The sequence below is a fragment of the Neovison vison genome, chromosome 1 (assembly GCF_020171115.1).
Source record: "Neovison vison isolate M4711 chromosome 1, ASM_NN_V1, whole genome shotgun sequence".
Classification (NCBI taxonomy): domain Eukaryota; kingdom Metazoa; phylum Chordata; class Mammalia; order Carnivora; family Mustelidae; genus Neogale; species Neogale vison.
Window position 1 is genome coordinate 196394388 of NC_058091.1, and position 26973 is coordinate 196421360.

A 26973-nucleotide genomic window follows, 5' to 3' on the forward strand; every position below is an offset into this window, starting at 1 on the left:
CTGAGTACTTTTATGTTTTGAATCACCTTTTTTAAAAACCAAATTAAGTCTCTCCTAGATTTTTTTAAAAATTCCATCAGAAATCCAAAACAAGTGACTTTTTTAATGAAAGCAAATATTAAGGACACTAAAAATGATATATGTAAGCATACAAATGTTCTTCCTGCCCTCTTTCTCCATCTCACTAAGCACCTCCTAAAAGCTCTGCACGTTAGGAAAATAGGTCTTAAAAAAAATCAAAATTCTTTTTTGCATCCACTGAGATCCCGTGAGGTGACTGAAAACTAGATTCACCAGCATTAAAAGCTCAAAATAACTTAAGATTTTGTGCTAGAGACTATAATTGAAATAATCTTCATCCATTTCTTCCCACCCACCTGCCTAAGTCCCTCCATGACATAGTTGCTAATGACTTTGACTAAGACAGAAAAAGTATATTCTTCCAAATCACCATTCTACTATTTTGCACATAACCTCCTAAAAAAAAAAAAAAATCCAGTTAATGTCTCTTGGTGCAGGCAAAGGAATCCATATTATGTAAGTCATCACAGAGCAAAGAAGTAGAATCATTTAGGAAGACTACATACTTTTTCTCATTACTTTCATCTGTGTAGGAGATTCCATAAAACCCATAGTAAGAACTAGATATATTCGCTGAATACTCTATCTTCAAGGTATAATTGTGTCCTTCGAGAAGGGTTTCAGGGGCAACAATGGCAATTTGTTCATGAAATGGGTATTCCAAGACCTCAACTTGTTTTTCTTGGCTTGAAACTGCTGACATAAAGGTCACTCTCGAAATATTATGGCCTGTACTGTGAAGAATGATATTCCACGTGGCCTGAAGAGCCTGAAGTGAAATTGTCACAGAACCCTTGAATGTCATCGAGGTGAGGTTTGGGTGTAGGTTAAGTTCATAGCGTAGTGGCATAATGGTGGTGGGAAGCCTGACTTGTGCCCACGGAAACACCTTTCCATTTGTCGCAAGTGGCTGAATTAGTCTCATTGATTGGTTTTTTTTATGGCAGCCTTCTTTGGTAAAGGTACATCTGGGCAGTAGATAAATCACCATGATTATAGAAACAGCAACCACGATAAGAACAACACAGACCGCCATGGTCCTTGCAGACGGTACAGAACAAGTCCCATCTGGGCTCGGCCTATAGCCAGCTGCACTGTTCCGAAGGCCTGAGCTTCTGTTCATGAAGGACATGCCCAGCAGTTTCGCAGATGACTCATAATCCTCTTCATCCTCATCCATCTCATGCTCACCAAGACCCCGCACCAGCAGTCGTGAACCCCGGGGCTCATATTCCACCTCATCAGGCTCTAGAGGATGCAAACAGGGCTCTTTGGCTAAATCTACCACATCTGGTTCTTCCTCAAACATGCTGTTTTCAATCATATTCCTGGGGAGCTGAAGCAGATCTAAACAACCAAAACATAAGGACAAGGCACAGAATTAGAAAAAAAAATTTTTTAATAAAATGCCTACTATCAAAACCACATTTAATCTAAGAACTTTTTTTTATCACTAAGACTTATTTCCATCTCAGAGCTACTGAAGGTGCTTATAATTATAATGTGCTTATAATTATAAGGTGCTTATAATTTCCTTGTGTCATCCATTAAAAACTCAAGCATAAATAAACGTATACCATAGTCATGAAACAAGAAAGCTAAATAAATGAGCTAGTATCAAAAAAAGGCAGTGGAGACTAAATACTATTTCCTTAATACACTCCTGCCTAACAACCTGGGCCCTTGTCTTGAGCTTTAAAGGCCCATCGAGGCCCTGGCTTTAGAACTGCTGTGCCTGTCCTCACAGATCAGAGATGTGCCCACCCACGTTCTATGTCCCCCTTCTGGAGAACTGGGGTTTGGTCACCAGAACCACCAGAATTCCTGCCTAAAAGGCCTCAATCCTACTTCTAAGGCACTTGTGGGTCTCTTCGCTGAGTCTTCACTAAGATTCTCCCTACAGGGGAACACAAACTGGTGTATCTATTTATAGGCTCGAACAATAGTTAAGCAAGAGGCTGGGCTATTTTTTGTCTCCGTAAGGGGGATGTTCCTATTTCACAACAAACCAAAAGTGGCAAATTATATACAAAATTTTCATAATCAAGAAATCATTTAAAAATAAGATGGAAGAACTCTAAAAACCAGATATAACTACAATCCAACCTATTATTTCATGCTTCCAGAGCATTCAGAAACACAACATATTCCCCTCTGTAAAACCATATTATATACCATGAGAATAAGTAGATCTTGAGTTAAGGAGAGCTCTTATAAACTACAAAGAACATTACTTGGCAAAAATGAGAACACAAGACACAAAAAGTAAAAAGGGTAAATAAATCACATACAGATCAATCATTCCTAAGATAAGATCACCCAATATTCTTTATTTAAGAATAGTAGAAATTTAGCTTCAAGGGTTCTCAAAAGTTTGGTGATTGAAACCTCCATTAATCTTTCTCTGCTAGGTACTTCATACATTATCATTTCTAACCCTCACAACAATTCTATAAAATGGCAAGTATAACCATTTCAGACATGAGAAAACAAAAAAGAGAAATGGGTTAATTTAGCTTTATTAAGTCACAGTTGTTTCAACACACAACTGATACTGAAGTCCAGGTCTAAAAATCTAATTCCTAATTTTAGATTATTCCCATTATTATACTGCATCATCTTATTCAGCTAATTCAATAAAAATAAGAGTTTATACCTAAATTCTTTATTTGCCCCTGGCAATGAAGTTGCGAAGAGTATTATTTTACCATCATCAGAACAAAACATATAAAATTATTTAATATCTAAATATCTACCTTAACAGAAATGCCATGTATTTTGCAATATCCAACAAACACTGAACAGGGGTAACTCATAATCCATGCAACAAAGTATCAGTAAATATTAGGACAAAATTGAGTCTTGAACCAAGTGTGGTCTGTGGACCAGTGCACCAGCATCACCTTGCAAATTTAGGGAAGAGCAGACTCTCAAGTCCCTTTCCTGAGACGGAATTTTAGCAAATCCTCAGGTGATTCATGTGCACATCCACTTGAGAAGCACCGGTTTCAGCCTTCTCTACGGTCATATCCCAGCCAGCACTAGACACTTCATTCCTGGCTGTACTCGCCGCTTCAAACTGCTTCCTCTTCTGAGAACAACACATTGCTGTTTCAAACTATCCTCCACGTGCCTGTTCTCCCTGTTCCCCTTGCCAGCAATGTCACCATTTCTCCCTTCCATCCCAGGCTACCAGGTGAACATGTTATTCCATAACTCAGGTTCAGTTGCTACGATATAAATTAAGAAAAATTAAGAAAAGTTATTTTCTTTTTGTTTCTCCTTTTTTAAAAAAATTACATTTAAAAAAGAAAATTTCTTTTCCCTACATGTCACCCCTTTCTGCTTTGGGGAGCACAGAGAACCCAACGAGGTTACATTTTCCTACCTCCTCTCTATCCTGAACTTCCACACAAGCCATGCTACTACTTTATAAAGTTGTCTTTGAATAAAACGTTTGGTCACACTCTAGGGGTGGGTTTAGCAAGCTGCCATTTTCCCACCTCCTGTGAATGACCTACAAAGAAGAGTGACTATAAAATCCTGCTTTAGGCATTTCATCTCCTACACATCCAATAGAACTTCTACTTCTCATGACAAAGTGTTGGGGTTTTTTTGTTTTGTTTTGTTTTTTGATGGTTAATGTGTTTGGAGGTTGTTCACTTCTTTTTTTTTTTTTAAAGATTTTATTTATTTATTTGACAGAGAGAAATCACAAGTAGGCAGAGAGGCAGGCAGAGAGAGAGAGAGGAGGAAGCAGGCTCCCCGCTGAGCAGAGAGCCCGATGCGGGACTCCATCCCAGGACCCTGAGATCATGACCTGAGCCGAAGGCAGCGGCTTAACCCACTGAGCCACCCAGGCACCCGGTCATTCACTTCTTTAACAGAGCAAATATTTCTGTAACTGAACTTAAAAAGAATTTAACTCTTAATGAACTCCCAAGGGTTAGAAATTTTGTGTATATCTTTTAGTCCTGGTACAGTGCTGAAGCTTAATTGCTTAATTCGCTTTTTTTAAATATCTGAAAGGCTTTTTCTGACTTTTTTTTTTAACCTCATATAGGAAAATTATGTTCTCTTAGCATTTGCCCATATTGTTTTGTTCTGTGTCAGACCTGATGTAGACAAAAAGGAGGTCGGCACAGTATGGCTTTTTTTATTTAATCAATTTCTAAACTAACTCTAGGTATAACTTCAGTTAACTTAGAGCACACCCACAACCCCTTGGAACTTCGGTTTTGTGTGTTTTGATTCCTCAGCAGTGCCTTTTTTTAAAGGCAAGTAGTGTTCTACCATCTGACCATTAAGCATCACCTGTCTGTAGTTCATTTATTACAAATCTTGTGATAAGGGTTTAGTCATTTGTCTAACAAATCCAAATACCCTACTTTTGTTATTTATCACCTATTCAGATTAATAGCTATGTAGAATTTTAATCTTTCAGAATAGAATATATGGACTCATCTGCTATAATTTATTGCACATTAAAGAGAAATTTTTGTATATGCGTACAATATCAAATTAAATATATGAAACCAGGGGAAATCATTCTTGTTATAGGTAACCCATGAAGACTATACTTCCAACCTATTTAAGAAAATTTTGCCTTGGGGGCACCTGGGTGGCTCATTGGGTTAAGCATCTGCCTTTGGCTCAGGTCATGATCTCAGGGTCCTGGGATGGAGCCCTGCGTTGGGCTCCCTGCATCCGGCTCCCTGCTCTGCAGGAAGCCTGCCTCCCCCTCTCCCACTCCACCTGCTTGTGTTCCCTCTCTTGCTGTCTCTCTCTCTGTCAAATAAATAAATAAATAAATAAATACCTTAAAAATTTTTTTTTTGCTTTGGACTCCTAAATTGAAACACTTTGGTCTTAGCATTAAACTGTAATGGAACATGATTACCCCTTGCTCTAATGGATTTATTTATACTAAAAGAAGGTATCCTACAGAAACGGGAAATTTTCCAAAGAGGCTGCACCAACTTCCCTACGACCCTGCAATTGCACTCCTAGGTATTTACCCCAAAGATACAGATGTCGTGAAAAGAAGGCTGCACCAACTTCCCTACGACCCTGCAATTGCACTCCTGGGTATTTACCCCAAAGATACAGATGTCGTGAAAAGAAGGGCCATCTGTACCCCAATGTTTATAGCAGCAATGGCCACAGTCGCCAAACTATGGAAAAAACCAAGATGCCCTTCAACGGATGAATGGATAAGGAAGATGTGGTCCATATACACTATGGAGTATTATGCCTCCATCAGAAAGGACGAATATCCAACTTTTGTAGCAACATGGACGGGACTGGAAGAGATTATGCTGAGTGAAATCAGTCAAGCAGAGAGAGTCAATTATCATATGGTTTCACTCATTTGTGGAGCATAACCAATAGCATGGAGGACAAGGGGCGTTAGAGAGTAGTAGGGAATTTGGGTAAATTGGAAGGGGAGGTGAACCATGAGAGACTATGGACTCTGAAAAACAGTCTGAGGGGTTTGAAGTGGCGGGGGGGTGGGAGGTTGGGGTACCAGGTGGTGGGTATTATAGAGGGCACAGCTTGCATGGAGCACTGGGTGTGGTGAAAAAATAATGAATACTGTTTTTCTGAAAATAAATAAATTGGGAAAAAAAAAAAAAGAAACAGGAAATTTTCTAAAACCTCTTAATCCATATATACACGCTATCTGTAAGCCAGAAGCAAAGAATATCCTGACATGTTTCCATTTTAAATAAACGAACCCATCTGGTAATCTGAGACAACTAAAGACATTTCTCTTCCTCAGATACCATGAACCAGTGCTCCTCAATGTTGTCTGTGGATCAGTGTCAATCCACAAACTGTTATCTGTCTGTGACAGGATATATGTGGACGATTAGTATTTAAAAACTTTCATAGCAGTTTGTCAATTATTTTATGGCTATCAAATTTAATTATTTAAAAAATGGAGCTTATAGTTCACTTATGTTTTTCACTTCAGCTTTCCAATAATTCATATTTTTTCTTTTTTTCCCAATAATTCATATTTTTAAATGCTATAAAACTTCTGCAACAGATTAAAAATTTAAAAAAAATTAAAAACCTCTATTATTCAGCTCAGGTAATATGGGAAGCAATGAGTTAGATTGTCACTATAATGGCAATCCAGATCAATATGAAGTTCTCAACTAAGACAGCAGAAGAAGTGAAAAGGAGGGAATGATTATAAGTCCTGTTAAAAAGGGAGAATACCCAGGAACTGAGGCTTCCTTGGGCCAGACAGGTCTGTAAGATGGAATGACAGAGGGAAGTCTACGTCAATTCCTGATACACATTCTGGCTTGGATAACTGGAAGAAAGAATGCCATTCATTGAGATTGAGAATATAGTTTTCAAATTCTCTCTCTTGGTTTTGTTTGTTTGTTTTTGTTTTGTTTTGTTGCAGGGGAGAGTATAAGAGGAGGAATAATGAGAACGGATATAGGGATGGCAGTCGTTATGGGGCATGACATATTTAATACATCTCTCAGATAGCCAGGTGGAGATGTTTAATTAACAGCATATTACAGAGTTAAAGACCTCACTTTAGAAAGAAGTTCAAATTCTGCCTCCTCAACTCACTGCTTGACCTCAAAGAGATAACCGAACATCCCTTCACTTCAATTTCCTCACCTATAAATGTGGAAAGCAGAACTATTTTGTAGGACTGTTATGAGGATCAGGTCATGTGGATATGAATACAAAACAGGGATCTGCGTGGAAGATTCAGATTTCAGAATCACCTGGGTATACAAAACGAAAACCATGCAGATGAGTGACACTACTGAAAGGGAGGTAAAAGAGAGCATCAGCACTGAAGACATGGGCAGAGGAAGAGGGGCAGAAAAGGAGAATAAGAAGGAGTGTGCCACAGGTAGGAAAATCAGGAAGTAGTATCCCAGAAAACAAAGAAGTTTTCATGAAGGAAGTGGTCAGCATTAAATGTCTTAGAAAGGTCACAGAAAATGAGGCCTGGAGAGGTCACCAGATTTGGCAACCAGGGAACCAGTAACTTTTTGTAGAGCACCTTCACGGGGCATAGTGGAAATGAAAGCCTAACTTCAACAGTCCAAAGAATGGAAAATTAACATGGGAAGGCAAGAGCTGCTGACCATTCCTTCAAGGTACATAGTGATGAGTCAAGAAAAAAAAAAAAAAAAAAAAAAGGACAGGGTTAGACTAAAAGAAAAGATGGCACAGGGCATCTGACGGCACTGAGCCTGGGTGGCTCAGTGGGTTAAGCCTCACCTTCGGCTCAGGTCATGGTTTCAGGGTCCTGGGATCAAGTGCTACATCGGGCTCTCAGCTCAGTGGAGAGCCTGCTTCCTCCTCTCTCTCTGCCTGCCTCTCTGCCTACTTGTGATCTCTGTCGGTCAAATAAATAAATAAAATCTTTAAAAAAGAAGAAGAAGAAGAAAAGATGGTGCAGAGAAGAGTTAAGTTCTTTGGTTTTGTTTTTTGCTTATTTGTCCGTCTTTAAGATGGAAACAACTTAAGCATGAAGGAAAAGTAATGAATGACAAAATGTGGAGGTAAAGGAGTAGACACGATGAAATGCTGGAATAACATCCCAGAGGAGTAGGAAGACATCACAAAAATTCCAGTAGGCAGATTAACCTTGATGGGAATGAGGCACTTCTCTGAGCCTGGGAGACAGAAAGTAAAGACAGAGAAGAAAAATGTTTAAGCGCATGAAAAGCTTGGATGTGAACACAGAGTGCCTCCATGTTCTCTGTGATGGAAGAATCAAGGCCATCTGCTCCAAGGCAGTTGTGCAGAAGGCATAGGTGGCTTAAGGACAAAAATAAAGTACAGAAGCCATACCAGAGGACCAGGGAAGGATGATGCAAGGATAGAGTATGGCTGAGAAGTTCAGTATGCCCAGCAGAATTTGTTGTACTACCAGTCTCCATAAATGCCTTTGGCAGTGCTTACCGGCCCAAGTCTACAAGAAGAAAAAGTGTGTTATGTGTATTTTACCACAATTACAAAAAGGAAAATATAAATGTCAAAAAAATTTTAAAGAGTAGAGAAAGCAGATGGGTTAATTCGGTATTCAATGTATAGAGAGAATATGGTGAAAAGTTAAGAGGAAAATGCACAAGAGGTGCTGGCAGGAGAGAAAGCGATTAACAGAGGGATTCAATTTAGAAAACACAACAAAAAGGAAAGCTATGGCAAACAATGTGGTGAGCAACTCGAATTAAAACAAGAAAACTTCCCACAACTTTAATCCCTTGAAACTACCATTACATTTTCTGAGAAGATGAAATGAAATGGAGTGTATTTTCAAACCAACAAGGCAAAACAACTTGAAAAGAATAGGCCTGATTTCAACAAGGCTTTTTAGGCAGATGCAAGATTGCTATATTCAATTAGGTAATAAAACAACTTGCTATATTCAAATTGGGCCTTAACAATAAAGAATTATGCTTCTTCAGAGGCCTTCCAGACATACTTAAACAGAGCTAAAAGCTTCAAGCATGAGACAGCTTTTATATCTTCTAGATCACTGCCAAATGGAAACTTCATAAAATTTCTGAGTGATGGCTAATTATCAAATACAGTAATTATTTCCCCAATAAGCAATCCTCTGCCATCAAAAAGAGACTTTATTTTTTAAAAGTTTAATCTTAAAAAGGAAAGAAAACTAGAATTTAGAACAAAAACAGTGATTTTTCTGTACAGTTCTGATCTGACAAAACATTATCCCACTCCTCCTCAACAGACACACTCAAAGAAAATCTTTCCTATTTATCACAATGCTTCTGCTAAGTTACATGCTTAGATACAGCATTTTCTCACCAGACTCTGGAGAGTAGTCACTAACAGAGGACAACTTTTCAAGATGTTCAAGATACATCCTGAGATACACCCTGTTTGCTTACCCTTCAATGTATGAGCAGTGTCATAAAATACTAACAGAAAAACCTGTATGTGTTCCTACTTCTGTGTAGTGCCGTTTCAAAAGCCACATTTAATTTTCCAATTGATAGGTCCAAGATCACACCTATGATGCATGACCCAAGTAAGGTCTTTCTTTCTTCTGTTCCCCCTTCCCACCTTGTCTCTCTTGGGAATAGACAAGACAGCAGTGAATGGAAGACTAGAGGTGGGAGGCAGGAAGATCAGAGAGAAATGGTCAGTTCATATGTACCATATGCTCACTATTTAGTTGTAGAAGAAACTAAAAAGTAATTTTCCCTTTCAAGTTACCTCTAAAGTTCACTTCAACACATTAAATTGCTGTGAGAGACTTCTACTTCCAATATGACACAGTAACTGATACCAAACTTCTTTTCTTCTCATAAGCAACTATTACCTAGACAAAATGATGCAACTATTTTCAGTTACTGGATAAACGAGCAATAACATGAGCTTACATTTGCCTGCTTCTCTGCCTTGGGAATACTTTCTGATTTTATTATGGTGAGATAGAGTCCTAGCCGAGCAGGGCTGGTGGCAGAGACAAGACACTGGAGAGGACAGAACTGTGCAGAGTGGGGACCACATAAGTTTGTATAGGGTTACCTGAGAGTCCTTAACCAATGCTGGGCATAACTACATAAGGCTTACCTAAGAGTGGCTGTAATAAGATTAATATGGAGTAGTATTACTAGAGGTCAAGCAGGATAGGGAAACATTGCCAGTCTAACCCAACTTGAAGAAAGAAAACTATGAAACTCTGAACATCAATTTGAAAAGCTAGAAAGACTTCACTTTAAGGGAAAAAGCACATCCTAGAATAAGACCAGCTCTAGACCACATTAACAAAATTTAAAAACAAGCCCTAACAAAACCCATGGAGCAAAAAGAATCTGGGGGCAGAATTGTGCTAAGTTAGAGGAGCCTGAGAAAAACTTGAGCTTTCCACAGATAGTCCCCAGCAAACATATACAGGGCCATCAGCCAGTAACTAAACTACTAAAACAAACACTACTCTACAAAGAATTTTTTTTTAATCAGCATCTCTACAATGTATCAACACTATTCAATAATAAAAACATTACTAGGCATTCAACAAAACAAGAAATGTGACCCATAAGAAAAAATGTCATTAGAAACTGACTTTAACTTGGCCCAGATATTGCATTTCATAAAAACTTCAGAGCTACTATTTGAAATATGTCTTAAATAAAGGAAAATGTTTTGAACAACAAAGGAGAATACATGAACAGATGAGACTCTCAACAGAGAAACTGAAACTACAAAAAAAGGAATCAAATGGGGGGTGGGGGGATGGAAATTCTAGGACTGAAAGGTTCAATAGTTAAAATAAAAAACTCATGGAAAGGACTTAATAATAGCTCAGAGATGGCAGAGGAAAACAGTCCATGCACTTGACAGATCACTAGCAATTATCAATTTGAGAAACCGGGGTGGGGGGGGAAGACTGAAGAAAAATGAATACCGCATCAGAATTTTATGGAACAGTATCAGAATGTCTAACACATATGTCATAGGAGCCCCAAAAGACTCTGAAAATAAAGCAGAAAAAATATTTGAAGACACAAAAGTTAAAATTTTATTAAGTTTGGTGAAAACACTACTTACCAGATCCAAAAAGGTCATCAAACTCCAAAAACAATAAATACAAAGAAAATCATATCTAGCTACATCACAGTCGAACTGCTGAAAACCAAAGACAAAGTCTTCTGAAAGCCTAAAAACAGGACAAAAATAATACAAAGAACACTAACTTTTTATCACGACAATGGGGGCCAGAAGATGGCAGAACAACATTTTTAAAGCACTGCAAGAGAAAAATTACCAACTCAGAATTCTATATCCAATGAAAATATCCCTCAAAAATGAGACAAAGATCTTCTCAAATATATAAAATCTGAGAGAATTAATTTCAAGCAGATGTGCACTTCAAGATACTACTAGGAGGTTCTTTAGCCTGGAGGGAAATTATACCAGATAGAAACTCAGATCCATGGGATAGAAAGAATACTAGAAATAATTAATAAGTTGTTAAAAATAAGTTTATTCTCTTTATTCTGCTTAAAATTTCCTTAAAACACTGTATATTAAAGTTATTTAAAAGTAAGATAATATGTGTTTTTAACATATATAAAAATAAAAAACAAGAGAACAAAGAATAGAGGGTGGATAAGAGGAATTAAATTATACCTGTGAACTGAGAAGGGGAAATGGTAAGTGTCCAGTGAGAAGCCAGAAGGGTCAGGTATAAAATGTTAAATGGCATAATATTCACAATAAAAAGATTTTAATAAGCTAAGGATACATATTATTAACCCTAGAGTAATCAATAAAAATGTAATTTAAAAGACAGCTAAAAAACTAGTAAAGAAAAAAAAATGAAATACTTAAAAAATACCCAATTAACCCCAAAGCCAGCATTAGAAAAGAAACAGAAACAAAAACAAAATGGACAAATAAAACACAACCACATGAATAATTTCATCAACTGTAAATGGATTAAGAATTCCAACTAAAGGACAGGGATTATCACACTGGATTAAAAAAAGCAAGACTCAATTTATACACTGTCTAATAAGAGATACCTTTTAAATTTAAGGACACAAATAGATTAACAAATCAGAATAAAATTTTGATTAAAGAAATTCATCAGGATAAGATACCAAGCTTCAATATGGATGTACCTGGGGCGCCTGGGTGGCTCAGAGGGTTAAGCCTCTGCCTTTGGCTCAGGTCATGATCTCAGGGTCCTGGGATGGACCCCGACATCGGGCTCTCTGCTCAGCAGGGAGCCTGCTTCCTCCTCCTCTCTCTCTGCCTGCCTCTCTGCCTACTTGTGATCTCTGTCTATCAAATATATAAATAAAATCTTAAAAAAATATATGGATGTACCTAATAAGAAAGCTTTAAGATTCAAAATAGAAAATGGCAAAACTCAAGAAACAGAAACATCTCCAACCATAATTGGAGATTCTATTATCTTTCTCTTCATAATTAATCAAACAACTAAACAACAAGCAAGCCACAGAATATCTAAATAATACTATCAACTAATTTGGCCTAAAAGACATTTATAGAACATTACACCAAACAACTGCAGAATATCTATGTAACAGTCACCAAGGTGGGCCATATACTGGGCTATAAAATAAATCTCAATAACCTCTAAAAGACTGAAAGAGGGATGCCTAGGTGGCTCAGTGGGTTGAGCATCTGCATTCAGCTTAGGTCATAATCTCAGGGTCCTGGTATCAAGATCCTCACCAGGCTCCCTGCTGAGTGGGGAGTCTGCTTCTCCCTCTGCCTGCAGCAGCCCCTGCTTTTTTTTTTTGCTCTCTCTTTCTTTCCCTGACAAATAAATGAAATCTTTTTAAAAATGATAAAATACTTAAAAAAGAGTTTTTTTAGACTATGAACTCTGACCATAATAAAAATAATTTTAAAAATTATTTAAATAGTAACAGTAATAAATTGCAATAGTAATAAATAATCTAGACGATCTCTAGATATTTGGAAAACAGAAAAAAAAACTTCTAAATTATTCACAAGTCAAAGAATAAACCACTAAGAATTTAGAAACTATGAAATAAATAATAAAAATTTTTAATTTTAAAAATTGAGAGAAATCTACTGCTTTAAATACCTTTACTAGAAAGAGGTTTAAAATCAATGACATAAGTTTCCACTCTAAGAAAGTAAAAAGAATAGAAATAATAAAGAACGAAGCAGAAATCAATGAAATAGAAAACAGATACAACAGAAAATTAATAAAGCAAAAAATGCTGGAGGGCAGGAAAGTATTATTACTGGTTCTTAATCATATTCTCCCAGAAACTGGGCTTCAGTAAACATTATGTCAGGTCCTCATGGATCTCCAAGACCAATTTTTCATTTCTCAAAAGTCTAGTTAGGTTCATGTAAAAGACAAATCAGAACTGGGTCTTGGGCTAGAGACATAAATTCTCTTTCACAAGCCTCACCACCCTCTGTCTGTACCTCTTCTGAGAGTATCTGATAAACACAAAATAATTTAGCCAGTGATAATGCTAGCAACATCCATATGTTTTAGAATATTAAAATTTCAGACAATTAAAAGATCCATATGTATTCCCCCACCTCTTAAAATAAAAAGCTAGGGTGTTTTTTTTGGGGGGGGTATTGTTGTTGTTGTTGTTGTTGTTTGTTGTTTGTAAATCCAAGTACTTAAAAGAAATTGGGGAGCTATTTAAAGAAAACCTCTTATAATCTCTTCAACAGTTAAAAAAAAAAAGCATTCTTATGCAAAAAAACCTGTACTTAACTCATCTATTTCTGAATTTAGATTTTTGTATATTGTTTTCTTAAAAAGAGAAATCTTTTTGAAAACCCTTTAAAAGAAACTATACATTTAAGAGAAAACCCAAGGGTACATGTATAAACAAATTAATTGAAAAGCATCAACTGTTACTTATGCAGCTCCTACACCAACTGTATCCAATTCAAGGACAGGAAAAGGCTGCAAAGCATTTAGTTTCCACCTTTTTTGAAACCACATTCAGTAGTTTCCAAAAGTGAATGGACAACACAAAGGCTGCAAAAAATACCTTTTTAAGTGTCGATTTAAAATTTTAATGAGTACTTCTCAATAAGAAAAAGAAAAAGAAAAAGAAAAAGAAAAAGGGGGCCTCGTTTTTTTTAAGCATTTGATTTAAAGTGTTCAATTTATTTGGGGTAAATCACAACTCTTAGGTTCATTCTGCAGAAATAAAACCATCCTGCATTAGTTCAGGTTACAGTTTTGTGGAACCAAACTCCATAGCCAACAAACACCTTTGTTCTAAATCTCAGGGAGTCAATGACCAAACCTATATTTAAACTAACTAGACCATTCCTCATGCGTCAACAAATCCTTAGACACATACAACCACAGCAGAGTGCCTGTGCTGCCTCTGACCAGTATGTGAGACCATATATGCGTAACATACGTCTCAGTTTCTCTCAAGTATGCATGGCTGTTGCGGCCACTTCACAGTTTACCCCTAGCCCACCCTCTTCACTCTCCTCAACCCAAAAGACTCTCTTTTCTCCCTCTTTATTACACTAGTCCAATGTAGTCTTCTCAAATCCCTAGTTTCTTTCACTTTTTAAAAAATCTATTCAACTATTAATGGGAACAAATGTCCTACTGTGACCCATTACCCTACTCTCCTTAAAATAGCACACCATAAAAATTAAGATGTCAACTGTTCTCTCAGGATGAAAAGGTTAGAAGGACTGCAATAAAGAAATGCTTAAATGGGCCTTTAAAAAAATAAGCGAGTGAGACTTTCACAGATAATACCTTTGTCCCCTGTTGTAACTCATGAGACGAAGTAGGGAAAAGCAACTTGATTTATGTAAACTTGACATCATCTAGTCATCATTTGCAAGGAATCCTGCCAACGTGATTATTTATCCAGTACAGGCTTTCTTCTTTGGTCACCACTGTCCACAAAGTTGTGTTTATAATTAGACTGTGCAGTGTTAATTACTCTGGCCGCCCTGCCAATGTTCTATAGGGCCTACAGGGAGAGATCAAAACAATCATTCCCAAATCATGACTCACCTCACTCTTTCCACACTACAAACCCCTGGCAGCCTCTCAAAACTGAAAAATGATAGTTGTGTACACAACATACTTATACAGTCTTTCACATTTAGGATGAAATATAAAGTTCCAAAAAACCAGCTCCATATATTTTTCTAGACTTTTTCTACATTTTAATTCTGTAACTTTTTGCTTATTACAGAACTATAGTTTGAAGGCGAGAAGGTTTAAAAAAAATTCCAAGGCTTGGTTTAACCTATAAAAAAGGGAAGTTCTGCATAGGTGAACTGTAATTATAGATTTTGCTTCACATTTAAACAATTCCTCCAGGGAGGGGCTCTTCTCACATTCATCTTGGTATCCCTGGTGCCCTGCAGGGAAAATAGCTGTAATAAATGCTGAAACGAAAGTAGCAACAGCCAACACATTACAAGTAAATATTAATTAGTGAAAATTACCTCCATGTCCATTCATAGATTCTCCAAGGACTAAACCCAGGTCTACTGGAGCTTGGAATAAGATAGAATTAATATGCTAAGCACGAGGAAAGAAGGCCCTTCTAACACCTGCTGTGGGGCTTTGAGTCACACCGCGTTTCATTTCTTCCGGACACTGATTCTTCGGACTTCTTATTACATTTCCTCCTCTTTCCTCAAAGCCGGTATATAATTTAAATTGATTATGGTTCAGTTTAGTGCTGAGAAACTTGTGGATTCTGGTTCTGGCTCCACCACTTAAGTATGCTGTTGGGGTCTCAGTTTTCTTACAGGTAAAATGGAGATAATGGCTGCCCCATCTGCTTAGATGATCACAGGGGTTGAATCAGATAAATGGGTCACGACACTCTGCAAACTGTGAGGTGCCCCATTAATAGTTTATTGCTCACATATTAAATAATTATGGTAGGAACTTCAAAATCATAAGCAAATAAACACATCTTCTACTTTTCAGTCAAGCACACTAGCATTTCTCTTTAAGATTCACCAGTACAATCTCCCGCCTCACACCTTTTACTATAAAAGGTGATGCTTCTATGTCACCCACAGCAAACATCAGTAAATAAATTCATAAAATAAGTCAAGTCCAGAAACCCCATTTTGTCTTCTGTGCCACAAATACCAAAGGATAATATAAACAACAATTCTGGCCTCCTGATGTCTTTTAAGATCAGCATCAGCAAGGTCCATAGAGGATTTCAGCCAGTATGGAACAGGATAAAAACTTGAGATAATTCTATCTGTTTCACAGAGACTTTAGTACACAGGTTTTATATTTTAAGTCCTCTGACTGCTGAGATATTTGCCAAATGGCTGCCTTGATTATAAAGATACTACAACCCTTCCCAAAATATCTCTAGGGATTAAGTGTATCTTAAGGCCATGCTCATTTACTATAATTGCATTTACACAATAAAACTCAGATAACTAATGACAGCTACAATTTATAAGAAGGCAATTTAAATTTACATAATGCTCACACTTTCTGATTAAAACAACCTAAAGGGCAGTATTACATAGCCATCAACTTCACTCTACCAAACTAAAACACTCAGTCAATAAATTTTTCACCATCTTCAAATTCTACACCGCATTGTATTCTCGGAGTCTAATCACAGATGGTTTTTTCTGTGCAGTTTTGTGTCCTATAAGCAAAAGCCAACATTTTAGTTCAGAAGGGAAGAAGCAAATAAGATGAACTGGCTAGCTTTATGTTGCAGCTATGAAGCACATTATTTTAAATATCAAGGAGAACATTTAAGATGAAAAGGAGGCATTCATTCTACTAGAAAAAGCTAATGACCAAAGAGTATCAAACACGAACAAGGGCCACAGCACCTAAAGAAGCCTGCTATGAAATGCTTCAGATAAAGAACTGAATGTAAAGGATCAAGGAGAGGGATACATAAATATCTGTAGTTTAATACAAACCTTAATTGTAAAACAAGAATAAAAAAAATGAAATTTCCTTTAATAAAAGAAGAAAAATTTTTACCTCAACAAAGTAGGTGTCCCCTTAACTTATGTCCAGTTACACCTCCAAATTAACCAACGTTCTCCATTGCCCTCCAAAGACATTTTCTGATGCCAGGAGCCCACTGAGTGCCAGAAGGGCTACTCCGTAGAAGGTCCAAGCACTATGTCCCCACAAGAGCAGCTGTATTCTTGCCAAGGATTAGCTGTTCTCCAATCAATATATGCTAGCTAAAATTATAACTGCAGTTATGTAATAATTATTGCATTAAATGAAAAAAAGAAAGAAAATCGTTTCTGTTCAGTTCTGAAAACTGAACATGCAGCAGAAAAATCCCACAAAAGTGAGTCCCCCAAATAAAACGGCTGCCAAATTAAGTATTAGCAAGTAAAACAAAAAGATTGAGGAAGGAGGACCCTATAGAAGAATTTTTGCCCCTGGGCTTCAAAGGATCTAAGTTCTCAAACCACTTGAATAAAAAATAAAGACCTGGAAGTTACAGATGCATCATGGGTAGCACAGAAGAAATGTGAAGAACTCTTTTTTTTTTTTTTAAGATTTTATTTATTTATTTGACAGACAGAGATCACAAGTAGGCAGAGAAAGAGAAGAGGAAGCAGGCTCCCTGCTGAGCAGAGAGCAGGATGCGGGGCTCGATCCCAGAACCCTGGGATCATGACCTGAGCCGAAGGCAGAGGCTTTAACCCACTGAGCCACCCAGGTGCCCCGAAATGTGAAGAACTCTTATTAGTGGACCCACATACAAAATAAAAGCTTTAGTCAATAAGACAACATTAGTAATGAAGTTTACACATTTTGACTTAAAATATTAGAGAAATGCAATTTTCTTTACAGTTTCCATTCTTAAATAGGTTTTTAAAGATATTCATTATATTTGAGATCATGTTAAAGGAAAAGTGATCTAGACCTAAGGTTTACCCTAATAGTTCATCCCAAGAGCACAAATATAAGTTCTTCCAAACACAAATCATTATATATATACACCTACTTGTGAATGTCTAAAGAATAATTTTACTGTAACACTTAAGAACTTTGCTCTGCAGTTATACATACTGGTGAGTTTAAACCACAGAATGTTTAAAATAATTTCTCATCAACTCTTAACCTCACAAAACAAACTGAGGGTTGTCAGGGGGAGGGGGGAGGGACAGAGTGGTAGGGTTATGGACATTGGGGAGGGTTATGTGCTATGGTGAGTGCTGTGAAGTGTGTAAACCTGGTGATTCACAGGCCTGAACCCCTGGGGCCAATAATATATGTTAATAAAAAAAAATTTCTCATCAATATATGTCAAAACTTAAAATATATTCTTTGACCAAGTTATTCCACAAGAGAAATGCATCCCATGAATAACTGAAAGATGTATGTGTAAGAATGTTTACAGCAGTCTTGTTTACACAGCAAGAAAAAAGGAAACAACCTAAGTACGGAACGATAGGGGATAGGTATATTCATAGCTAATAAAATACTAGGCAGGCATAAAAATCATTTATATCAATTTATTTCTATTTTAAACATGGAAAGGAATTAAAAATACTAATTAAGAGGCAGGTTACAAAATTTCAAATAAATAAATATTCATCCAGTTGGATACACTGTAAATAAAAATGTTAATACTAGTTATTTCTGGGAGGTTATTTCTGGGTATGCTGGGTGTTTTTATTATCTATATTTTCCAGTTTTTATATGTATAAATAAAGGAAAACATCCTCAAACAGATCATAATTTAATTTCTCAAGATCTAAAGTTACTGAACTGATGAAAAATTACCATCTAATTTTAGAAATGGTCCTGGATGATGAAATCAAGTAATCTGGATACCAGGACAGTACTTGTTACTAACATCCCACTGGACCTCTTAGTAAGAAGTGGAGTCTCGGGCACCTGGGTGGCTCAGTGGTTAAGGCCTCTGCCTTCAGCTCAGGTCATGGTCTCAGGGTCCTGGGATCGAGCCCCGCATCGGGCCCTCTGCTGAGCAGGGAGCCTGTTTCCCCCCTCTCTCTGCCTGCCTCTCTTTCTACTTGTGATCTCTCTGTCAAATAAATAAATTAATTAAATCTTTTAAAAAAAGAAGAAGAAGAAGAAGAAGAAGTGGAGTCTCTATCTCCACCCCTTGAATCTAATGGTTATAAACCTTGCTGCCATCAATGGAATGTGGAAGTGACACTGCAAAATTTCCAATCCTAGCTTTAGGAACCCTTGTCGCTATCATTAGTTCTCTTCTACTGACCTGCAACCCCCATGAGCATAAATCTGAGCTAGCCTCCCTGTGGATGAGGATCTACGTTGGAAAGACAACCCAGCCAACAGGCAGCACCAACTGCCAGATACGCCAGTTAAGCTATTTTAAATCTTCCAGCTCCAAATTAAGCTGCTAAATGATGGCTGCTACAAGTGACCTCAGGTAAGACCAGTGGAAGAAACATCCAGCTGAGCCCAGTACAAACTGTTGAATACAAAATTGTGAGCAAATAAAATGGTTATTATTCTAAGCCATTAAGTTTTGTCATTTGTTACGCACCAATAGATGATTTATCCACTACTCACACAGTAAACTTTTAATATTGTAGTGTATAATTCTTACAGACTAATCTATCCCCTAAGAAAAAACTGAGATTACACTGTACATATAAGTTCTATGACTCTATGGCATCTTTGCAATGGGAACATAAGCAGGCCTCATGGTCAGACTTCTGCTCTGACCCATTAGAGTAGAACACCTGGTATTCAGAACACACAGCATTCTTTATACAAAAACTGTGCAACTGTGGGCTTTTCCTCCAAAGCCCAAGGGCCTTGAAGTATATGACTTCATAGTTTCTTACTCCCCCTCATTGATAGATGTGAGGGTGCTCTGCCTTGGCTCTTAGTACAGGACCACATCAGACAATGAAAAAAGCAAGACCAAGTTCATTATCACAACCACTATCTTAATGCCACCACCAACAATGATGATGATAAAAACCAACATTCACTAAGGGCTTTAGCATGTACTAACAGTGAGCTGGGCTAAGCAGGGTAGTTAAGAATGTCTCTGAAACTGGAGTATTCTGTCACTGTCACTGTATAACCCTGAGCAAGTTATTTCATCTTTCCAAATTCAGTTTGCTCATTTGTAAAATGGAGGTAACGGTACCTGAGTTGTAAGAATTAAATGAGATATGTGTAAAGCATTTAGAACAGAGCCTAGCACATAGTAAAGTGCTAAATAAAGCTTTCAGTATTATTAGTCAGCATTTTACATATGTCATTTCATTTAATTTAATCCTGACAACATTTTATAGATGAAGAAGTGAGAATCAGAGAGGTTAAATAACTTGCTGGTAAATGGCATGGCCAAATTTCAAACCCACATTTTTCTGACTGTAGTAGCTAAATCCTTCTAGGCCATGTGCCATGACTTGAAATAGCCCAGAGAATGCCAAACCAGGTCCAATGTGCCAGAGAAAAGTCCCATGTCTCTGCAGTCTCTGGATCCAGGGTGGTCACAGAGCTGCCTCTATGTCAGGCTGAAAGGCTACAGAGAGGGTCAGGATGGTGCCAGATATTGAGGACACTACCACCGTGTGTCAGACACTGACACTACGGTTTACACAACTCTCTCAGCCAGACGTTTAGCAGTATTCAAGAAGTGCTATTTGATTTTGCCCAATTATATTCCCTGTTATGACTTCATCACGGTCTGTAAATTGAATGTTCTCCCACTCATTAGGATTATGAAATTATCCAAATATACTACCCATTTTACTGAAACTTTACTTTTTTGCTACTGTAGAGAACGAAAAGGTTTCTTTTTTTTTTTTTTTAAGATTTTATTTATTTATTTGACACAGAGAGAGAGATCATTAGTAGGCAGAGAGAGAGGAGGAAGCAGGCTCCCCACTGAGCAGAGAGCCCAATATGGGGCTCGATACCAGAATCCTAGGATCATGACCTGAGCCAAAGGCAGAGGCTTAACCCACTGAGCCAACCAGGCACTTCAAGAACTAAAAGTTTTTATGAGACCCTCTAAACCTATTATATTTTATGGATAATTAATTATTGTTCAAAGTTACTCAGCTGGTTAGTAAAACTAAATGAAATCAAAACTTTTTAAAAATTTTTAAATTTTAAGTTTTCTACAAGAAAGTTGGAAGTGAAACAATGAACGAATTTAACCCACAGAACTGCTTAGCTAAGTTTAGTTCTACCCAAATTCAGCTCAATGATTTTGAAAACAACCACTTTCTCAGACTTACAGGAAATGGTTAAGCAACCTCAAAGAAGTCATTTCTTCTTCTGCCATAGTAGAGAAGCTAGGTTTTTTTTTGTTTTTTTTTAATGAGTCCCTTCCAGATAATAGAACTTTGGAACATTGTACAAGTGCTCATCAACCTAAGTAGCAAGTCTAAAAGATGCTACAGTTACTACTTTATTCTATTCTTTTTCCTTCAAAAAGAGCAAAGAACTCTGATTTTTTTTAAAAAAATGAGTTTTTACATTTCATAATAAATGAATTCTCAAGACTTTAAGTCCAAACTGGAAGAAGAAAAAATGAACATATTAAAATTAACAGACAGGTTGATAGCTCAAGACCGAGCAACATGATTCCATCCTGATCTCAGACAAAACAGAGACTAGATACGATTGAAAAAGTTATAATTTTTAGGGAAATTTCACATGTTATACTATAGCTGATTTTTTCAGAAAATCTATTTCCTGTCTCTTTCTCCCATGTAGCACTATTTTGAATCCTGGTATTGGAAAACATAATAGTTGGGATGACAGACTCTGCATAATCATCAATAAAGGAGTTTTCTGGCTAAGAGATGACATTTTACCAAATTCTAAAATTTGTTTTTAACGCAGTATTTCTAACACATTTTATTACATTCCCACCTTCTTACAAAGACTGGTCTCAACATAGTCCTCATTGAGAAAAAATAACTGCATGACTCTTTGTTGGAATACAGAACTCACTACTGTAACTGATAGACTACTGATACAGAAAATGACACCTCCATACCCAAGCACCAAACTGGCCAATTTGCTTAAAAATACATTTCAGTCAGCAACTTAAAAGTTTACAGCAAATCATATCGTGTGGGGTTTTTTTCAAGTTTCACTCTAGATTTCTTCACCGAACCAAGTTTCACTGCAGCTCATTACTCCAGCTATTTTTCGGGGGGTTTACAAGCTCAACTAAAGGCCAATTTTGATTATGACTTACATATCAGACAATAAATATTTCTTTTAAACAAATTATTCTATTTGAAGAACCCAGGGAAAAGAAAGATTGAGAAAAAAAAAAAAAAAGAAAAGAAAGAACAGTACCACAAGGACCTGTAAGAAAGTAGCAAAATGATTAGCATATATGTAATTGGGAGTTCCAGAATGACATGAAAAAAAAAAAAACAAAAAACACTGAGACAGAAAAATAATCAAGAAACAATGGCCCGAAAAAAGAACTCCTGGGACTTCACCAAGATAAAAAGCTTTTGCACAGCAAAGGAAACAGTCATCAAAACCAAAAGACAACCCACAGAATGGGAGAAGATATTTGCAAATAACACATTAGATACAGGGCTAGTATCTAAAATCTATAAAGAACTTAGCAAACTCAACACCCAAAGAACAAATAATCCAATCAAGAAATGGGCAGAAGACATAAACGACATTTCTGCAAAGAAGACATCCAAATGGCCAACAGACACATCAAAAAGTGCTCCACAACACTCAGCATCAGGGAAATACAAATCAAAACCACAGTGAGATACCACCTCACACCAGTCAGAATGGCCAAAATTAACCAGTCAGGAAACAACAGGTGTTGGCAAGGATGCAGAGAAAGGGGAACCCTCCTACACTGTTGGTTGGAATGCAAGCTGGTGCAGCCACTCTGGAAAATAGTATGGAGGTTCCTCAAAAAGTTGAAAATAGAGCTACCCTATGACCCAGCAATCACACTACTGGGTATTTACCCTAAAGATATAAACGTAGTGATCCAAAGGGGGCACGTGCACCCGAATGTTTATAGCAGCAATGCCCACAATAGCCAAACTATGGAAAGAACCTAGATGTCCATCAACAGATGAATAGATAAAGAGGATGTGGTTATATGTATATATATGAATACTATGCAGCCATCAAAAAACTGAAACTTGCCATTTGCAATGACATGGATGGAACTAGAGGGTATTATGCTAAGCGAAATAAGTCAATCCGAGAAAGACAATTACCATAGGATCTTACTGATTTAAGTAATTTGAGAAACAAGACAGAGGATCATAGGGAAAGGGAGGGAAAAATGAAACAAGATGAAACCAGAGAGGGAGACAAAACATAAGAGACTCTTAATCTCAGGAAACAAACTGAGTATTGCTGGAGGGGAGGAGAGTGAGAGGGAAGGGGTGGCTGGGTAATGGACACGGAGGAGGGTATGTGCTATGGTGAGTGCGGTGAATTGTGTAAGACTGATGAATCCCAGACGTATACCCCTGAAACAAATAATTTAACTTGGAACACTGAAAAATAAATTCAAGAAATTCAATGGAAAAGAAAAAAAAATCCAAAGACAACCAAACCAAGACCCAAATAAACAAACTGCTAACAACCAAAAGTAAAGAAAAACTTGAAGCCAGCTAGGAAAAAAAAAGTGATATATTACAAATAAGGTAATACCAGTTCAAATTACGAAGGTTTTTTTTGTTTGTTTTAAAGTAAATTCTACCCCACCATGGCTCAAACTCATGACCCAGAGATCAAGAGTCCCATGTTCTATGGACTGAGCCAGCCAGCCATCCCACCATAGCTTTCTTAACAGAAAACTATGGAAGTCAGAAAATGAAAGAGTAACATCTTTATTGTTTTTATATATATCGAACTATTATTATATATGTATGTGTAATATATATAATACATGTGTTATATATATTATACATTTGTGTAACTTGTTTAATACCTTTGTGTAAACACATACCCAAAATACATAAGCAGCCCTTGTAACTCAATAACTGGGCAAAAAGATTTGACCAGCCATTTCACAAAAAAAGATGAACTAATAAAAAAAAATATGAGGGTGCCTGGGTGGCTCAGTGGGTTAAGCCACTGCCTTCAGCTCAGGTCGTGATCTCAGGGTCCTGGGATCGAGTCCCGCATCGGGCTCTCTGCTCAGCAGGGAGCCTGCTTCCTCCTCTCTCTCTGCCTGCCTCTCTGCCTACTTGTGATCTCTCTCTGTCAAATAAATAAATAAAATCTTAAAAAAAAAATATGAAAACATTTTCAACATCAGTAGTCATAAGGAAAATGAAATTAAAACCACACTGAGTTACCACTATGCACACACTAGATTGGCTAAAATTTTTAAAAAATAATCACACCAAATTTTGGCAAGGATGTAGAGAATAAGCACTCTCATATACACTGATGGAAATGTAAAATGGTAAAACCAGTTTTGGGGGGTTCTTTAAAGATTTTATTTATTGGGCGCCTGGGTGGCTCAGTGGATTAAAGCCTCTGTCTTTGGCTCAGGTCATGATCCCAGGGTCCTGGGATCAAGTCCCTCATGGGGCTCTCTGCTCAGTGGGGAGCCTGCTTCTCAGTCTCTCTATGCCTGTCTCTCTGCCTACTTGTGATCTCCGTCTGTCAAATAAATAAATAAAATCTTTAAAAAAAAAAAAGATTTCATTTGTTTACTTGACAGAGAGAGTGCAAGACAGTACAAAGGTGGGGCGCAGCAGAGGGAGAGGGAGAAGCAGGCTCCCCACTAAGCAGGGAGGCCCACCTGGGGCTTAATCCCAGGACTGAGATATGACCTGAGCAGAAGGCAGACGCTTAACCAACCGAGCCATCAAGTGTCCCAGGTAAAACCAGTTTGGAAAACAGTTGGCAGTTTCTTAAAAAGTTAAAACATATAGCTACCAGATGACCCTACCAATCATCTCCTAGATACTTAACTAAGAGAAACAAAAACAAATGGTCTACACAAAGACTTGTATTTGAGTTTCCCAGCGGCTTTACAATAACTCAAAACTGGAAACAAACATCCCATAAGAGGTGAATGGACAAACAAATGATAATATATCAACAAAATAGAATACTACACAGCAATTTCAAAAGAAAAAAGAACCATACTAATACATGGATGAGTTTCAAAATAAATTATACTGAGTGAAAAAAACAGGACAAAAAAGATAGTACATGATTCCATCTATACAAAATCTATATAATTCTATTTAGATAAGATTCTATAAAAGTAAGGGTGCCCAGGTAGCTCAGTCAGTCAAGAATTTGCCTTCTTCTCCTTCTGCTACTCCCCCTGCTCGTACAAACGCGCACATGCTCTCTCACTCTCTCTCTGTCAAATAAATAAATAAAATCTTTTAAAAATTCTGTGAAAGTAGAAAATAAACTAATCTGTAGTAACACAAAGTGGGTTAGTGACCGCTTAGGAATCAGGATGGAGGGAGGCATAAACTATAAAGCTTTTTTGTTTTGCTTTGACTTTAAGTTGAAAAAATGTAACACCAAGAATCAGGAATATGCAATACTTTGGTACTCTGATTTTAATTATAAGAAGGCCAGTTTGAGAGGTTTATTTGAACAATAATTACAAATTCACCCACCAGACTTCAGGACTTCATTACAAAATTACTTTTTGTCCACTCACACAAAGGAAGCATAAAAGGTCTCCTGTTTATAAGTATTCCTGACACTTATTATAAACACCTAGAGAGTAAAAGCCTTTCTCTTAATATTAATAACTATTTCAAAGTACTTAAAATGGATATGTTAGCATAGGTGGTCTATTACCTATTTTTCTAGAACTCTAGCTCAAGTTATCTGAACTTACGTGTGCATGCCAAGGTTTCCATGTTTACATGCGATTACAGTTTACCACATGCCCTGTCTTGGGGGCAAGGCAGTTTAACTATATCAGTCCTAGTTACTCATGGCCCCAAAGAGCCAGAGGAAAAAAGAGGGTTGACTTCAGTTCTCTTAAAGGTCTAGATCATTTTATGATGGGGCAAGTATGGGACGAAGGGTTTTGTTTCATTCTGGACTCCACAGATCAAGACAAGCAGAAAAAAATAATTGAACTTTGTAGGCCTTTATTTTTTTATTTTAAGATTGTTATTTATTTATTTGACAGACAGAGACCACAAGTAGGCAGAGAGACGGGCAGAGAGAAAGGAGGAAGCAGGGCTGAATAGAGAGCCTGACGTGGGGCTCGATCCCAGAACCCTGGGATCATGAACTAAGCCGAAGGCAGAGGCTTTAACCCCCTGAGCCACCCAGGCGCCCCCTTTGTAGGCCTTTAATTCATTATAATTAAGATAAGTCTAAGTCCCCATTCAAGGGCTGAGAAGTTAAATAATGTATCCATGTTAAGTGTATGTTGGAGGGAGGGGGTACTGAGAAAGAGGGGCAGCTTGTTGAAAAATCCTGCAGGCATAAACAGAAAATAGATAAAAATCAATTTTTAAAGAGATAATTTAATCATTTTTTAAAAATCTGTGTCCTCCCTAAAACCATCCAGGACTGAAATAAAATTACCTTAGAGTCCACAAATAACCGAAGCATCAGAGGTGTGGCTCGTCAGATATGCCTGGCTAGAACATTTCCTTCTCCTATGACCTAGATCTATCTTAAGACACTTGCTGCCCAGTTCCATCAGCTCCACTTTCTACCTGCTATACAAGGCATGTGAAGGTATTCCTCTCCAGGCCCTATGAAAGGCAGGTTTAATGTTTAAAGTAATAGTTTTCAAGGTGCAGTACAGGTACCCCTGGGAATCCCTGATACTCTTTTAGTGGCCCTCAAGGTCAAAAATTGTTTTCATACTGAGATGTTATTTGCCCTTTTCATTCCCATTCTCTCATAAGTATACAGTGGAGTTTTCCACAGGTTACGCAACACGTGATACAACAGACTGAACACAGAAGCAAATTTGAAAACCCAGTTGTCTTCTATTAAGCCAGACATTAAAGAGATTTGCAATGACATAATTGCTCTCACTAATTTGTTTTGGAGGATAGCTATTTTTCATTTAAAAATGTCATTTATGTTAACATGTAAAAGGTTTTTTATTGTATGAAATCTACAAATTTATTAATTTTCATTTTTTTTAAATTTCAGTGTTAATTTCTCATGCAACAATATCTAGAGATACAGCCCATAAAACAAAATCACTTAGGGGTTCACAATCATTTCTAAGAGTATACAAAAGGGGTCCTGATACCAAAAGATTTGAGAAGCATAACTCTTGCTTTTAAAAATAAAGAAAAAAATTCCCAGCTCTCCAGATATCATAATTCAAGCACTGCAGTTTCATTATATCGTTTGAAAAAGCGTATAGAGGGGGCACCTGGGTGGCTCAGTGGGTTAAAGCCTCT

The 26973-nt window shown here is 37.2% G+C and overlaps 1 protein-coding gene and 1 non-coding gene across 2 annotated transcripts in view; both read right to left on the reverse strand.

Annotated features, from left to right (window-relative positions):
* LOC122917317 (leucyl and cystinyl aminopeptidase) overlaps positions 1-26973 on the reverse strand; it is a 99844-nt gene that overhangs the window by 59120 nt on the left and 13751 nt on the right. The window contains exon 2 of the mRNA XM_044265050.1: positions 588-1428. Coding sequence (XP_044120985.1) covers positions 588-1428 — 841 coding nt within the window. The remainder of the gene's footprint in view (positions 1-587; positions 1429-26973) is intronic.
* LOC122898302 lies at positions 13481-13614 on the reverse strand. The gene has a single exon (XR_006382971.1). It is a non-coding gene; the product is annotated as a small nucleolar RNA SNORA13 (small nucleolar RNA).